Source organism: Pogona vitticeps, chromosome 5 (genome assembly GCF_051106095.1).
Source record: "Pogona vitticeps strain Pit_001003342236 chromosome 5, PviZW2.1, whole genome shotgun sequence".
Taxonomy (NCBI): Eukaryota; Metazoa; Chordata; class Lepidosauria; order Squamata; family Agamidae; genus Pogona; species Pogona vitticeps.
The window spans coordinates 110,476,295-110,493,924 of record NC_135787.1 but is presented as its reverse complement, the minus strand read 5'-3'; the positions used below and the strand labels follow the sequence as shown (position 1 = coordinate 110,493,924).

Below are 17,630 nucleotides of genomic sequence, written 5' to 3'. Positions count from 1 at the left end.
AACTCTTGAATTCAAACATGGGGTTCCTCATTCTTGCTTAACTATTCCTTGCTTGGAAAGGGGAGTCAGAAACTGTGGTTGACAAGAAAAAGGCCAGAACAGTCAAGGTATATATGACCGTATGAAGCTGTCTTTTATCTGCTCAGATCATTTCTGACAATATTATTGGGAAATACAAGAAAAATAGGGCTTTTGTCCATTCTCAGCTTCTATGCTAGGCTTGCCTGATATGTGATCCACTCACCATTCCCCCCCAAACCCTTCATGGCATTGGAAGAAGGCCATGGCTAGAGGGTGAAATGGGTAGTTGGATTGGGATGCCCATGAGCCAAAATTGGGCTTGTGGGCCAGATGTTGCTTCTGTCTGGTCTAAGTAGCCCTACATGTGTTAAACCAGTGGTCCCCAACCTTGGGCCTCCAGATGTTCTTGGACTACAACTCCCAGAAGCCTACACTACCACCTCTTCTGGCCAGGATTTCTGGGAGTTGAAGTCCAAGAACATCTGGAGGCCCAAGGTTGAGGACCACTGTGTTAAACAACCAGCTATTTGAGAACTGAAGGATGATTGTGCACATGCCTTGTATGCACTCTGCAGTATCAGTGAAAATGGGAGAGGGCTGGCCACTTCAAGATGGTGAGAATTGTACCTTACTTCAGCATTTGTTCATTTTTCTGTTTGCCAGCTTCTGGGTTAGGTAGCTCATGCTTTTCAGTCAGCGTAATTATGTAACCTGTGTCCTTTCAGTTCAAGTCCGTAAAGATGTTCTTGCATATTTCTATCTCACGTGGACAGCTTGTCTAGCCCTGGTGAGTCCCAGTCCACAACATGGAGCAAATGGGCCAGCACGTCATCTTGAGCGATTGGAGAGAACAAACGGAAGGGAATCTGGGATTATGAATTCAGGAAACAAGGGTAGTCAACAGGAAGGTCTTTCAGAACCCTGGACAGATCCCAACTCTTTCCAAAATGCTTTTGTCTTCAGTGGAGTTCCATATAACATATGGGCCTTACTATCCCTTAACCTCCATCTCTCTCTCTCTCTCTCTCTCTCTCTCTCTCTCTTTTGATGAATAGAAAGTCTTAAAGGACATCTTGCTAGCAGAAACCTTTGCATTTGTACATTGTTATCAATCTATTAGTCGTACTTGGATATTTTTTAAACTTATGAGTGGACCTTGCTCATGTGCCATTTTTTGATCCTTTTAAAATATTTGTATACTTATTGTTTTCAGTTTTAAATATCTTCTGTTAATGATTTTAGCCAATTAGGGTCCTTTTTAAGGAAAAGTGTGGTAATTTTTAAAGAATAAAATAAAAAAATGGGGCCATGGAAAGAAAGATACTGGCTCTACAGTTTGGAAGGCTCTTGTTCCGGGAAAAGGACTCCAACAGCTGGGCTGAATGCCAGAGCCCGTACCTAGTTCCTCTGGGGATCTACACCCTATCCCTTCCTACGCAAATATCCTCCTGTACCTCTGTAAGTAAGTGTGTTGGTCTCCACTCATTCAGTTCTCATGACAGAATCCTCTCCAGAGTGTGGTAAAGTTTTATTTTATGGTGACAATCCCCAGAATCTCCTGGCTATGCTGGCTTAGGGATTTTGGGAGCTGTAGTCCCAAAAAAACCCAGTCTTTTCATATTTGATTCCTAATTTGTGGCTTTCTGTAGCTTTGTGTAAAATCACTCTTGATAGCCATGCACTGTTCATATGAAATTCATATATTTGTATATTTTTCTGATATATGTTCTAAAAGTAAAAAAGTAATGAAAAGACTACCAGAAAAGGGTAATATGAGAATGCTGAAGTAAATAGGACAAAAACGAAACTGCTTCTTTTAAGGATGTGGGAAATATCAGTTGTCCAACTATGTACATTCTCAGGTTTAAAGCTGTTTGTGTGTTGGGTGGGCACAGTCTGAGTTTAATTTTTTTTTCATTCCAGACTACAAAGGAGTGGATGTGGATATGGAAATAAAAGACAGCTGGCGGAAGGTTTCTGAGTCCCCATGCCCAACAAAAACCCATAGCCAGTTCCTGACTATACTGTACTTCTTTTGTTAGGTACCTGATGCTGGTGGTGAACGTCATGAAGGCATCAAAAGCAAAGCTGAATTCTGAAATTACTTTGTATTACTATAGAAGTTCAGAGGAAAACGTCAAAGCCTTCCTAACTTTACACATCTATAAAGGACTTTTTAGAATAAAAAAGAAAAAAAAAGAAAGGTAGTTCCTGCCTGAAAAGGCTGCAGGGGTGGGGGTGGGGGGGAGGAGGTCTGTCTGTTTGCTACTTATCTGAGAAAAGGAAGTGAATGAATAAGCCCCACATGCATGAATGGCTAAGAGCAGAGGCCCAGCAGTAATTGGCTCTATTGAGTTTATTCTGATTAGCTGGTTTTGGCTGCACTGCTTTGTCAGATCCATGCTGAGTTCAGATGGGAAGGTGGTGGGGGTCATTTTTAGCAAGCTCCATAGAAGAATGTCTCTGATTGACCTTTAGATCACATGTGAAGAAACAGCAAACACAGGTTTTGAAAGATGTGAACTTCTCAGCAGGTTTCGGAAAACCCTCACTGATATTCCTAATACCTTGTTGTCTAGAGGTAGAAGAAGGTGAAAAGAATCCTGTGAAGAACAAAGAGAGAGAGAGTGACATTTTAATGCAGAGGTGGGCAGAAAGTGGGACTCCCCAGGAGCTGTTTCATCTTAGCACAATGTGATAAGATGTCAGGCTGATTCATGCCCCCCCCCGCCCAATGAATTCATCATCCTTGCTCATAACCCAGTGGCTGAGAACAGTGAAGTTACACTTTTGTACTCCAGTGCTAGAGAATCCAAAAAGGTAGTCCCTATGGCTATGGGACTGTAATCCAATTCCACATCCAGCCCCAAAGATTCTGGGAATTGCAACATTTTAAAAATCAACTTTGCCCATCCAGATTGAAGAATGTATCACTTGATGACTCATAGTAATTGTTTCTTGCTTGGTTTTGGTCATTGGAACAAGGCTCAAGCTGATGAACATCCTGGTGGATGTTGCATCTCTTGCTGATCAGGGGTCTACTTTGGCAGACAAGATTATGTTTCTGTTTGTACCTTGGGTTCAAGACAAATGTTACCCTCGGTCCAAGCCTCCATAGCTCCTGGTCTGTCTTAATGCCTCCTGCTTACTCCCTCCCTTGCCCCCACCTTCTGGACCAGAAAAGGAGAACATCCAGTGAAAACAAGGTCAAGGAGGTAGCTGCAATATGGACATAGCTTCACCTGCCAGTTTGCCCCCTGCTGAGTCAGAGGTGTGGGTGGGTGGTGAGTGTGTGTGTGTGCACACAACATGTGACATTCAAGATATTCTTGAGCTGCAACTCCCAGTCTCTCACTTCTGGCAACACTGCTGCAGGTTGCAGTCTAGCAACATCTGGAGGAGCAGAATCTGCCCAACCCTGGAGCAGTGGCTGATGGAGAGGAAGAGCAGGGCATCAGCCAGTGGCAAGATGAAACAGAGGTCACTGTGAGAAAGGGCTCTGCAGGGGTGGGTGGGTGATGTGTCCTGGAATCAGTATTGACACGAGGTAGGATAAAGAGCATTTTAGGTTATCCTAAGACATGAGTCGAGAAGTTTCTAGCCCTCCATATGCTGCTGGACTGTAGCTCCCATTGTCTTTTCCCTTTGGCCATGCTGGCTGAGGCTTTGGGGAGTTGAAATACAAACCATCTGGAGGACTAAGTTCCCCATCTTTGATTTAGAGAGTGAACGCTTCTGTTATTCCATTCCACACCACTCCTATTGCATTTATGACCTTTAGAAAGAAAAAAAAAAGGGGGGGGGAATAAAAAAGCATTTTTAGAGTATTCATTTAGAAATCACATGTAACTTGTTCTATCCAAAATAGGAAAAGGAGTTAATTAAAAAAACTACACAAACTGCGGCTTCTCTGATCAAGTATTTCCTGGGCATTATGAAAAAATGTACTGCTTGCCAAGGAATAAATTCATAAGAATGTAGAGTGGGGGGGGGAGAAGACTGCATCCTGCTGATCTCAGATTTAGGAGGAATAATAAAAGGGCAGAGGCTAAAGCATCTGGGACATTTAAGTTAAGGAAAACATGGCTAAATGGGGAAGCCATTTAGATAGAAATGTTTAAAATTATGCATGATGCAGAGGGAAAGGAGAAAAAAAAAGTTTCCCCCCTCCTTTTAAAAGAAAGTTTAGACTTCAGAGTCTAGAAATAATGAATTCAACAAAACAAAAATAGTGTCTGGGATCTATGATAACAGGATGTAATGATGATGACCACAGGATTTAATGGGTGTTAAGACAATCATGGAGAAAAGCGATGATTATTGGTCACGAAGACTGTTGTTAACACTCCATATTCATGTACCTCATGCTTTTGCATATCAGCTGCTGTGAGGCAAACAGAAGGAGAGAAGGCCTGGTTTGTGGGCTCCTCAGAAACAGATGAAATACTCAGTGTGGTGTAGTGGACAGACTGACGGAGTAGGATTCAGGAGACCTGGATTCGAATCCTGCTTGGCCATAGAAACCCACCAGGAAGTTGTAACACCTCTCCTTCAATAACTCACCTACCTTGAAAGCCCTATTAGGGTCACTGTCAGTCAGTCCTGACTTACTGGCACATAAGACTTAGGGAAGCACTTGGCTAGCCCTTGGTAGGAAGAGCAGGATGGGCTAGAAGGCCTTTGTTCTAACCCAGCAGGGGTCTTTTATATACTTCTCTGAGCTTCTACAGAGTCCTTCAAAATGTGATTGTGTGACCACATGTGACTCCCAAGGCTGGTTTAGCAGCCTCCAGACCTTCCACAAGGATGCCCATATGCTCTAGCAGCGAACCTGGGTCTCTCCCAGCACGTTTTCCTTGCTTCTGAACCATCTCAATTCCATTCTGCATCAGTTCTTGCTTTTTTTTAAAAAAAGTGCGGGAGCACACACTCCTTTTCAAATGGCACTTTTTGGTCTTTTGGTTTCCCTGTCCTTTGTTCCTTGTACTCTTCATTTCTCCGTGACTGGGAGGCTGCAAGCCAGATTTAGCTTTCTCGATTTTCATTCAGCATTTTTAAGCCCTGCAGAAAATAACGAGAAGGGGATGAAACACATCACGCCTCTAGCAATTAGCTCCCTGGCCACTTTTTCTGTTATTCCAGCTCTTCTTATCTTCTCAACTGTATAAGCAATCCATGGCTAAAAAGAAAACAAAAAGCAACGCTTGCCCATCCCAGTCTTTTGACTCCAGAAGTTTTAAGACTGATGTAGATAAAAGCTTGGAAAAAAGTTACTTTTTGGACAACTCTCAGAATTCCCCTCAAATGGGGAAAGCTTGGGACTACAGGCCCCAGTATCCCCCGAACAGCCCTTGAGGGAGACCCTTGTAGTAACTTAGACCCACATAGTAACTTCTCCGAAGCGCTGGTGAGGAGACGACCGCATCGCCCTCCCCGCCTACGACCATTCCCGGTTCCTCCGAGCGGGTTGACAGCCGACCTTCTCCCGTCTCTTGTTACTGCCCTGCCCTTTTCTTCGAGAAGCGGCTCCCATTGGCCAGCCCCGGAGCCAGGGGTGCGCCTTAGACCCCAGTCGCTGGCCAATCGGAGGCTGCCGTTCCGCAGGGCTCCTGTTTCATCAACTTAGCCTCAAGTTTTGGTGTCGGCGACTGGGGTTTTATCCCCCGCCTGGAGTTACTCGGGGAAGGTGAGTATCCCGCCTGGAGCGCGCGTCCTCCCTTCCCTTCCCATCCCATCCCATCCCTCCATCATGCCGCAGAACCTGCTGCCGGTGCTGCTGACCCTGCTGTGCCTCCGGCTGCCGCTCCGTCCGGCCCGGGGCTGCCAGCTGCCCTCGGACTGGAGACCCCTGAGCGAAAGCTGCCGGGCGGAGCTGGCAGAAATCATCGTCTATGCCAAAGTCTTAGCCTTGCACCAGGACATGTACAGCATGTACAACTACCTGCCCTGGCAGTACGAAGCCACCGACGGGGGCCTCTTCTACTCCGCCGAGATCGAGATGCTGTGTGACCAGGCTTGGGGCAGCATGCTGGAGGTGCCCGCGGGCTCCCGGCTCAACTTGACGGGACTGGGGTATTTCTCCTGCCACTCTCACACCGTCATGCAGGATTACTCCTACTTCTTCTTCCTCAGGTGAGTACCTCTTGCAAACGCTGGTTTTCATTTTTTTTTTTGTTCGCTCGTTCACTAGTGACACACTCTTTTCAGCAGCAAAACAACAACAACCACCAGCAAGAAGCCTTGTGAGACCTTGAAGTCTTAGAGGTTTTCATGGGCATAAGTTTTTTGTGTACTGCAGCCCGTTTTTGTGTTTTGCGCTGTCCAGTGGCTTCCAACCACGGTGACCTAATAGGGCTTTCAAGGCAGGTGAGCTGTTCAAGGAGTGGCTTACTAACTGCCATCCTCCACGAGTCTGGGGGGGGGGTGCGTGGGTGGGTGGGATGGGGTGAGATTTGAACCAGGTCTCCTGAGTCTAATCCAGCGGTCTGTTCCGGATACCACGTGAGTTATATTTACCTATCTAAGAAACACACACACACACAGCATTTTATGTACTATTTAAAAATAATAATTTGTGAACCACCTAGGGTCACTTCACTGGGAGAAAGGTGGCATAAGAATGAAAAGAAATGAATAAAATAAATAAATTTACATAGCTTTAAAAAAAAAACCAAAACACCCTGCTGTGTCTAAGCAGCCCTTGAAACAGGGATAGCCAGTATGAGGTACATTCACCCTCTGTTCATGCCTCTTCAGTTTTCCTTCCTTCCCTCCCTCTAGTGCAGGGAGGAGCAAAAGTGCATCCAGATGCTGCTGGAGTTGTGGCAGCATGCATCTTCCTTCACCTTTGGGTGTGCTGGCCAGGTCCAATGGGAGTTGCAGTCCAACAACATGTGGAGGGGCACATGTATGCCTCTTCTTTACAACAGCTTTGGTAGGCAGGCCAGAATTGTTATTTTAGCAGTGGAGATGGGAGGATGAGAAACAGTGGTTTGTCCGTTGAGTTCATGGCAGGGGTGAGACTGAATAAACATACAGACTGAGAGCGAGAGCTATGGATGTATCATGCCAGGTCAGTGAGATGGTAGATTTCTGGAGTGTATCACTTCAAGCTGCATATAGAGTGCAGGGAGATGTTGCAGTTTTAAAATATTCCCAGACATAGCAGAAAGTAAGATGCGACAGAGGGGCTTGCTTTTCTCCCTGATGTGCAAGTACACGTGATCAAGTCTCTTTTTTTTAACATAATGGGAGAAGTTTAAAAAAATAGGAAGATGTGGACAAACCATTTGACACACTACATACAATTGTAGTGATACAAACCACAATTCTATCACAACATTCTGTGCAGTGTGTAAAATAGTTTTTAAGTCTAGTGTAGGAGAAATTCATGGGCCTTGGTGATGGCGATTTCAGTTCAAATTACCACTCAGCCGTGAAACTGCTCTTGGCATGCATGCATGCATTCATCTGTTTATCTGTCTGTCTGTCAATCTATCTAATTACTTTTTTTTCTTAAGGCTCAAGCCCTCTAGTTTGGTCTAAACAACATCCCTGTGAAATAGGTTAGGTTGAGAGTTACTTGCTCAAGGTTGTTCCATAAACTTTACAGCCGAATTGTGATTTTAGTATGGGTCCAGCAGCAACTACCTTACACAGACGATCTCAGCCTAACCCACCTCCCAGTATTGTTTAGAAATTTTTTTTTGTATTTTTTATTTTTTATAAGGGATAACAAAAAGGAAAAGGGAATTGGGATTAATGAGGAAGAGGGGAGACAATAACATACTTTCATCCATTCTGTACCTATTGCCATATCAAGATTTTAAATTATTCTATTTACTCTTTTCTGCCTTCTAGATTCAGTTCTCCTTTCAATATGTACTGTTCACAAGCTGCCTGTTGATTCTGTCCACTTGTTAAATAGATCCCATCTTTCTGTTGCCTTTTGCCCAGTATTGTTTAGAAAATTAACTGGTAACTGAACTTCTTGGAGAAAAGATTGTAGGATAGGTGATTCACAACTACTCACTGTTTTGCTGTCAGCAGGGGGTTCTGTATCTATCTTGCCTAAATGAATAGTCATAATAGATCAAATTCAGGTGCCAATAAAAATTGACAGCAGAGCAAGTCAATGAAAGTCACTTGAGCTTGTCTGATTGTGCACAAAGGGTACATATCTCTGGACATGTGCAAACAATGTCATCTGTGATAGCTTTAAATTATTACTATGCCAACATTACAACTGTGTGGAATAGAGACCTTTTGCTCCTCTAGCTGTTTTGAGCTCCAGTTTCCAGATGTTTAGCCAGGAAAGGCCAGTGGCTAAGGATTATGGAATGTGTAGTCCAATATATTGGGAGGGCCAATACACTCCACCTTTGATGTGCAAAAAAATCATTGTCTCCTTTCACCTGCTGAGCTGAAATTGCGTAAACTCTCTCTTCTAGGCAGTTCTTATAGGATCTCTGTTCTATTTTGGAGCGAGCTGCCTGAACCCAGCCTCTGGCTCCACCGCCAGAGATCTAAACCAGTGTTCCCCAACCTTGGGCCTCCAGATGTTCTTGGACTACAACTCCCAGAAACCTTCACCACCACCTCTGCTGGCTAGGATTTCTGGGAGTTGAAGTCCAAGAACATCTGGAGGCCCAAGGTTGGGGACCACTGATCTAAACCACTGGTTCTTAACCTTTGTTACTCAGATGTTTTTGGACTGCAACTCCCAGAAGCCTTCACCATCAGCTCTGCTGGCTGGGGTTTCTGGGAGTTGCAGTTCAAAAACACCTGAGTAACAAAGTTTAAGAACCACTGATCTAAACCACTAAGCTACCCGGCTAGTTGCCTGCAGTGAAAGAAGGAGATAGCAAATGAATATTATAGATCAACCATTTTATCCTTTGTTCTTTTCCATTTGCCTGTCCATGGAATTCTGTATTTAATAATATAATCTTATATATGTAAGAAGTAGGCCCAGCTCAGTTCAGTAGAGCCTTTTCTCAGATGAATGAATATAGAATTGCAGTCTTAGGTGTGCTGGAAACATGATTTAGCAACATTAATATCTTGTCTTAGACATGTTTTGAGATAAATGTGTTTTAATTATAGTTTCCAACATTAAACATTAGAGGGGTTTTTTCCTAAGAGAAATTGAATGTCAGTTGTTCAGTCATGCAGCCACCAGTGTTTTAGGAAGTTTGAAATATACCATTGGACTGCCAGATACACAAGTCCTCTGTGTAATACAGGAAAACATATGCAAAACAGAGCAAAGAGATAGAACTTACACGAATAAAAATGTGCAAGTGCTTGAATTTCACAGATGTTTTCTTCACGAACTGAGGAGGAAAAAAAAGACTCCTGTGACTTTTTCTAACACACACAACCTGCATGGTTGTCAGTTTGCATTTCACATAAATAACTTCACTCGTTGTTAATTTTCATGTCTCATAAGTAACTTCTACCAGCCACTACCTGACAAGGATCAACAGGCAGTAAGTCTGAACCAGAGGTGCTCTACTACCATATCAGCCGCATCCTGATCCCTCTTCCTTCCCCAGTCATATCAAAAAATGAGTAGGGAACTTCCAGCCTTCCAAATATTATCAGACTCTAGTCCCTATCTGGCTAGATAGCTCAATGGATTAGGTACAGTATGTTGCTGCAGAACCAGAGGGTGGAAGTTTGATTGCCCCCCCCCACTGTACCTCCTGCAAATAGAGCCAGCCTGTGTGGCCTTGGGCAAACTGCACAGACCCAGTGGAAAGAAATGGTGGGGGTAGAACATGCCCATGTAGGAGAAGAGGGGTTAGATATTTTACATCTATCCCCTCTTCTAGTCCTACCACCAACCAGATGGTATCAGGTGACCATATCAGCAAACCCTCAAGCCACCTGGTGCTGTTGATGAATGCCAGGTCAGTACAAAATAAGGCTGCCCTCATCCATGATGTTATTCTGGATGGGGCTGCTGACCTGGCATGTATTACTGAGAGCTGGGTGGGAGAGGAGGGTGGTGTTCCCCTCTCCCAGCTGTGTCCGCCTGGTTACTCGGTCCAAAACCAATGTCACTCAGAGGGTTGGGGAGGGGACGTTGCTATAGTCTATAGGAGTTCTCCTTGACCAGGCTTCCTATCCCTTTGAGAGGAGGGCTTGAGGGCTTGTATTGGGCTTATAAAACAGATTAGGGATTCTGTTGGTGTACCGCCCACCCTGCTGTGTACCAACGGTCTCCCTGCCTGAGCTGACGGAGGTCGTCTTGGACTTGGTGTTGAGGACTCCCAGGCTGTTGGTGCTGGGGGAACTCAACATCCATGCCAAGGCTGCCTTGACTGCGGTGGCTCAGGACTTCATGGCTGCCATGACAACCATGGAGCTGTCTCAATGTGTCATTGGCCGAACACTTGAGAAGACCCATACTTTGGACCTGGTTTTCTCAACAGAATAGGAGGATGGTGGTTTGGATGTGGAAGGGCTGGTTGTGACCCCATTGTCAAGGTCAAACCACTTCCTGGTCAAGTTTAGTCTATTAGCTTCTTCTCTCCTCTGCAAGGGTGGGAGATTTATTAAGATGATCCGCCCTCGGAAATTAATGGATCTGGATGGTTTCCTGAATGCTCTGGGGGATTATCTGACTGATATGGTCAGCGCTCCTGTCGAAGCACAGGTCACCCTAAGGAATAGGGAGATTACCCGGGAGGTTGACATGATTGCACCTAAGCACCCTCTCCCTGCATGCAGAACCCTGACAGCTCCTTGGTATACTTCTGAACTGTGGGTGATGAAGTGAGAGGAGAGACAGCTGGAGCACAGGAGGAAATCCCACAGAGAGTCCAATCAAACATGACTTAGAGCCCATTGTTGGGCCTATTTTGTGGCAGTACAGCTGGCGAAACGGCAATATTTTGCCATCCATATTGCTTCCTCAAAATGTCATCCAGCAGAGCTGTTTTGGATGGTCCGGGATCTTCTTCAATCAGGAAATCCAGTGGGGGTCCTGGGCCACTCAGCTTGCTGTGATGAGTTTGCCTTTCACTTTGAGGGGAAAATTGCTCAGATTCACAGTGGGTTGGGCTCCACCATTAGTGGAGTGGGTTGGACTCCACCATTAGCAGAATCAGAGGCTGTATCCAGTGTGTTGTGCTTAGGTTATTAATGGATGAATTTCAGTTGTTGAGACATGAGGATGTGGACGGGGTACTTGGATCTGTCCATTCTACCAGTTCAGTAGACCCTTGCTCATCTTGGCTAATTGGAAGATCTGCCAGGGGGGTTAGCACCTGGGTCCAGGACACCACTCCCTCCCTACTGCCTTAAAAGAGGCAGAGATTCAGCCACTCTTAAAAAAGCCTAACCGGGACCCAGGGCTGGTGGTTAACTACCGACCAGTGGCAAACCTCTCTTATTTGGGCAAGGTGTTGGAGTAGGTTGTGGCCGGGAACTCCAGGCAGTGCTGGATGAAATGGATTTTCTGGATCCATTTCAATTGGGTTTCAGGCCGGCTTTGGTACTAAGACTGCCTTGGTCACCCTGTACGATGATCTTTGCCAAGAGAGAGACATGGGGAATGTGGCCCTGTTGATACTCCTGGACCTCTCAGCAGCTTTCGACACCATCGACCATGGTGTCCTTCTGGATAGGCTGGCTGGGTTGGGAGTCAGGGGCACCACTTTACAGTGGTTCTGCTCCTTCCTGGCTGACCGTGTCAAGAGGATGGTGCTGGGAGACAGTTGCTCTGCCCCATGGCGGTTATGTCATGGGGTTCCTCAGGGCTCAGTAGTGTCCCCCATGCTGTTTAACATCCACATGGAACCACTGGGAGATGTCATCATGAGGTTTGGGCTGAGGAGTCAGCAATATGCTGACGACACTGAGCTCTATGTACCTCTTGTTTCCACCAATCCAGGTGAGGCGGCTTCTGTGCTGAACTCATGTCTGGACCTGATAATGGACTGGATGAGGGTTAATAAATTGAAACTCAGTCCAGACAAGACAGAAGTGCTGTTAGTGGATGCTTTGCCGAACAGGCTGGAGGGCCATTTCCCTGCCCTGAATGGGGTTACACTCCCCCTAAGGGACAGGGTCCACAGCCTGGGGGTGGTCCTGGACCCCAGTCTAACACTGGAAGCCCAGGTGGACTCAGCGGTCAGGGGCGCCTTCCTTCAGCTGCATAAATTATACGAGCTACGACCCTACCCGGATGAGTAGAGTTTCATGACAGTTACGCATGCACTGATAACATCCCATATAGATTACTGCAATGTGCTGTATGTGGAGTTGCCTTTGGAGGCAGTCCAATGACTGCAACTGGTTCAGAATCAAGCTGCATGGCTTGTGAGAGGTGCCACCACTAGGGGACACATCAGGTAGACTGATTCTTCTCCAAGGAGAAGAACCAGCCCTATTGCCTGGGCTTAATTCAAAGTGCTTGTTTTGACGTATACATAAAGCCCTAAACGGCTTGGGCCCTGGATACCTGAAGGACCGCTTCCTTCTATATGAACCTTCCCGGCAGTTAAGAGCTAAGCAGGGGGCCCTCCTGAAAGAGCCACCCCTCAAGGAGGTAAGAGGGAGGGCTTGTAGACAAAGGGCCTTTTCGGCAGCCGCCCGTAGACTATGGAATGCCCTCCTGAGGGAGATTTGTCTGGTGCCGATGTTGATGATGTTTCGGCGTCAGGTCAAAACCTTCCTGTTCCTGAAGATTTTTAATTGAAATAATATCAACTGTGGGTCCTGATGATGGCAATTTTTAAAGTACTGTGTTTTTAATTGTACTTTAATTGTTTTATCTTTTAACCTTTTTATTGTATTTAAATTGTTGTAAGCCGCTCAGAGACTTTTGGGTAGTGTAGACGGCATATAAGTTAAACCAACCAACCAACCAACCATTTCTGAGTATTCTCTAGTTGGAATACCCTGAGAAGAGTCTCCATAAATCAGAATTGACTTGACAGCACATGACTATTATTATTAATTCCCATCACCACCTTGCATGGCCAAGAGTCAGGCATCATAGCATTTGGCAGTCCAACAGCAGTTGAAAGGTCAGTTTTCCCAATCCCTGCCCTAAAATCATGCTGTGAACCCCTAGTGAAGAAAGGAATTGTCTTCCCAACCAGGGTAAGCATTCTGTTTACCAGCATTGCAGCTTGTAAGAAGCTGCAGGCTTTCATACCTGGGTTTGCCATTGCTGCATCTGAAGAGAGAGAGAGGCAGGCCTTAAGAGCAAAGGGAGCATTTCAGTCCTACTTCCCTGCATCCTCCTTCCCCAGGTGCATTTATCTCAGCTGTGCTCCAGACGTAGCAGTGAGCTTGTGTGGGTGAAGAGCACTTATGGGAAGTGGAGGAAAAGCTACAGGGAGGTATAGGAGGGGTTAAGCTCCATCATCCATGTCCCACTTTAGCTCTTAAAATCACCTTCTTTTACTCCCAAGCTGGTTGGGACAAATCTACTTTCAAAGGGATGAATCTGTTCCCATCACACCTCATTTTAGTCTTGTAATTCCTTGGCCTGCCTTTGAAGGAAGAGAAGCAGGCAATAGTTTGTGGAACAGGCATTGCTACAAAAATAGCATCAACCTACTTCTCTTTCAGAGGCTCAAACAGGTGTGCTTCATCTTGATCTGTAGCTATTGAATAAGGTGTCCATTTTTACAAATCACAGATGTTTCCCCCTTCCAGTGCTTTATTTTAACCTGAAAAACTTAACAGGTTCCTCCATAGGTGACAATCAAAATTATATTTTCAAGTCCAGCATCGTAAATCAATCTCCTGTGACAAGATTCATAAAACAAGATTTGTGCAATTTCAATAGTATCCCCAATTATTGGTAAAGGAAGAAACAAGGTTTCAATGTGCACTGGAACTTTAATCAAAATGCACAGAATACAACAACAATGCAAATCAGAAAATGCAGTCATTATTTCTCTCTGACCCATCTCTCCTTGCCTTGCTAAATATAGCAGAACTTGGAAGAGATACATTTTGAACAAATTTTGAACCTCTCAGCTAGCACTGGTCATGTTGGCTGCAAGTGGAGGCAGGGGCTAGTTCGGAGAATTATAAGAAAACAAAAATTAACTTTTCCAAACTCAGAAACATATGACTCTTCAGATGACATGGGATCACTCTAATATTGCCCTATTCTGGAATTATCCCTCATGTTTAGCAATTGATGTTTATACTATGGGCAGCAACTGTGGAATTAAGGGACTCTTATCTGTCCTGCATCTACAAAAGGGGAGATACACCTGTACAGTAGGAAAAATGTGGATGGATTGCAACTGAGAAGTCAGGTTAATTCACTTCAACAAACCAGCCAGCAGTCAGCCAAGAGAAGGGGAAACAGCATTGTTTGCAGTTAGTTAAGGTAGGTCCTCTGTGGCCCTCCAGATCTTCAGGAGGCATGGTTGTAGCAGAGCTACGATAACAAACTGCGAACAAAGCTGATTGATAATTTCCTCCTCTCTTTCTACCAACTCCTTGCTTTTCTCCTTGCCCTCCTTTTGTCACCTAGCTGCCCAAATGCTAGGGCAACAAGTCTAACTGCTACTGTAGCTGGGTGGAAAGGCTTGAAGTAGAATGGCTACAAACCTCTCTGCATGGTTTCAAGTCATCACACTGATTGAACTGATGCAAATGCATCTGCTGTCAAAAAACCCCAAAAACCAGAAGCTCCTGCAGTGGAGGAAAGAAACTACAGATGGGGAAGAATCTGGGCTGATTCACATTGATTGGTATGTTGAGTAGTCAATAGAAAACAATGTTGACCATCTCAATCCTGCAGCATCTCCTGCATTATTTGTCAATGTCGTTCCCCCCTCAGGTACCACACCACCTGGATATATGATTGGGTGGGCATTAAAATAGTAGTTGGCTGAATAGCTCAGTGAGTTGGAGCACCAGGGGCTTGTGAGTTTGCCTCTGCACTGTGCCTCCAAGGAGAAGAACCAGCTTGTGCAATTCTGGATAAATTGCATAGTCCCAAAGCACACCTAGAAGAAGGGAATGGGCAACCACTTCTGAGTACTTGTACCTAGAAAACTCTTGACTTGATGTCACATCATCAGTATTGTTGCTGTTGTTCTAAAATACTGGGCCTAGTGAATCAAAATTACAAAACCATTGACTGCTATTATGTAACAGATACAAGTTTTAACTTGTTGTTAAGTATTTCTATAACAGGATATGAGACGAAGCCTATTTTTGTGTTTTTTTTTCATGGTGTCCATTTGGACAACATTAGAGGGTTGTTGCTTTTTTTGTCAGGTAGAGGTAGGAAACATAAAGAAATAGTTATAAAAGTGAACTTTGAGTTTAAGGACTTGAGGCTATATAATTAGCATTTGCCTAGTTTGGAGAATCATGGAGGGTTCAAAATGTCTGGATGTATTTTAAAAAATTGATGTACGTTACTTAACTATTATCCCTAATTTTTCTTTTCAGAATGGATGAGAATTATAACCTCCTTCCACATGGAGTGAATTTCCAGGATGCAATATTTCCAGATACCCAGGAAAACAGGCGGATGTTTTCCAGTCTCTTCCAGTTTTCCAACTGCACTCAAGGGCAACATACCATCATCTCCTCCAGTGACTGGGAGATACAAGAGGATAACAGGGTAAGGTTATTTTGTGTTACATTCTCCTAAGAGGCTATTATCTTCTAGAAAATGGCCATATGACCAGAACATCCACCTTTGTTTTAGCCATGTGTTTGAAAGTGGCATCATATTAGTAAACTCCCACAATAATTCCTGGGGCAGAGACAGTGTGTGGTATCAGCCTTTCCTTTTATGATCTTTCCCTCATTAGAGCTGACGCCAAATCCTGTGGCCTTGAGGACTGCAGGCAACTCACACAATTTAATTAACATATTTTCCAAAACAAAAATATTAGGCATGTCTACGTCATCTGACTTGGTTTACTTTCACCCCATAAGGTAAATCAGAGATTTGCAAAAACTCTTGCTTGTAGTTTTAGTGGAGGAAGAATGGTTGTCTTATCTTTATTTGTAAAATGGTGTCTATTTGAACTATATTTCTATTTGTCAGTTGTGTAGGAACATCAGAGAAGAATACACTTTACAGAGTAGAACAGGGGTTTCTTGTCTTTTCTGTTATCCAGACTATTAACCTATCATTGAAAACATAGCAAATGATAATTTAAGCAGGCCATTTAAAACATCTAGTGAATCGATAGCATCTGTCAAATGCTCATGGATATGACTGATTACCAGAAAGATAAATATAGTGGTGCCTCACTTAGCGATCGCTCCGTTGAGCAATGAAATCGCTTAGCGATGGGGTTTTGGTGAGGAAGTGGAGAGAGTTGGTAGTTTTAAATTTCTGGGTACTTACATCTCAGAGGACCTCTCATGGACTATAAATGGCAACATGCTAATAAAGAAGGCACAGAAGAGGCTGTATTTCCTGAGAATGCTCGGGAAGTTAAATTTATCACAGCATTTACTTCTGTCCTACTATCGTAGCACCATTGAGAGTGTCCTAACCTATGGCATTCTGGCATGGTTTGGGAGTAGCTCTGTAGCGGACAAAAAAGCTCTACAGAGAACCATTAAAATTGCCCAGAATATCATCGGGCTCCAGCTACCAACCCTGGATGACATCTTCACATCCCGCTGTCTGAGGAAGTCACACAGCATCCTGAGAGACTCTTCCCATCCTGCTTATAACTTTTTTGAACTGTTACCGTCTGGCAGAAGATATAGAACAATTAAGACTCGGACCACACGTTTTCTAAATAGTTTTTATCCTAGAGCTATAATTGCAATTAATAATGAGCTTAAAGACCACCAGTAGTGAATAATTAGTTGGACTGTGTTACTTGGCCTGAGGTGTAGATGTTTGTATTTTTAGTGGGGAATTTTTTAGTGGGTGGGGAGTGTTTGGGGAATGTTATGTGTGTGCATGTGTCTGGTCTCTGGGTGTCTGTGAATTTCGTTGTATGGGTATACTGTGTATATACTTACAATGACAATAAATTATATTATTATTATTGCTTAGCGATGACCCCTATGGGGAAAAACACTTTGCCATGATCGCGGGGAAGTGATCATGGCAAAGCGACCCTTTTTGCACAGCTGATCGGTGGTTCCAAAATGGCCACCCGCTGTTTTGCCTTGCTTTAGAGGCACCAAACATGGCCGCCCCTATGGAGGATCTTTGCATAAGGTCAGTTTTTAAGCCCATAGGAACGCATTAAACACATTTTAATGCATTTCTATGGGCTTTTAAAAATTGCTTAGCGATTAAATCGCTTAGCAACGTTTTTCCTGGAATGGATTAACGTCGCTAAGCGAGGCACCACTGTAAATGTTCTGAGGGTTCTAGATCAAGTCAAGCTTGACCTCTAACCTGAAGCTAATATGACTAAAACAAAGCTAATTTTGGGCATATCATGAAAAAACAAGAATAGTTGTAAAAAGACAATAATGCCAGGATAAGCTGAAGACAGAAAAGAGGAAGACCAAATATGAAGCATGTTGATTTAATATAGGATACCACTGTCTGCAAGATTTGATCAGGGCTGTTAATGAGAGGGCTTCCTGGAAGCCATTAATTCATGGGGGTAACCATAGGTTGACAGTGACTT

At 44.3% G+C, this 17,630-nt stretch overlaps 1 protein-coding gene and 1 long non-coding RNA gene across 3 annotated transcripts in view; one reads left to right on the top strand and one right to left on the bottom strand.

Annotated features, from left to right (window-relative positions):
* Positions 1–5,644: 5,644 nt before the first annotated feature.
* Positions 5,645–17,630, top strand: part of CCDC3 (coiled-coil domain containing 3) — a 76,091-nt gene continuing 64,105 nt past the window's right edge. The window contains exons 1-2 of one of the 2 annotated variants that reach the window (XM_078394264.1): positions 5,645–6,153; positions 15,463–15,637. In XM_078394264.1, coding sequence (XP_078250390.1) covers positions 5,771–6,153; positions 15,463–15,637 — 558 coding nt within the window. In that variant the 5' untranslated portion in view covers positions 5,645–5,770. The remainder of the gene's footprint in view (positions 6,154–15,462; positions 15,638–17,630) is intronic. The other variant, XM_020797757.3, reaches the window with a different exon arrangement.
* LOC144589500 (uncharacterized) lies at positions 7,064–15,558 on the bottom strand. The gene is made up of 3 exons (XR_013545647.1): positions 13,193–15,558; positions 9,306–9,356; positions 7,064–7,133 (listed from the first exon to the last, which is right to left on the bottom strand). It is a non-coding gene; the product is annotated as an uncharacterized LOC144589500 (long non-coding RNA).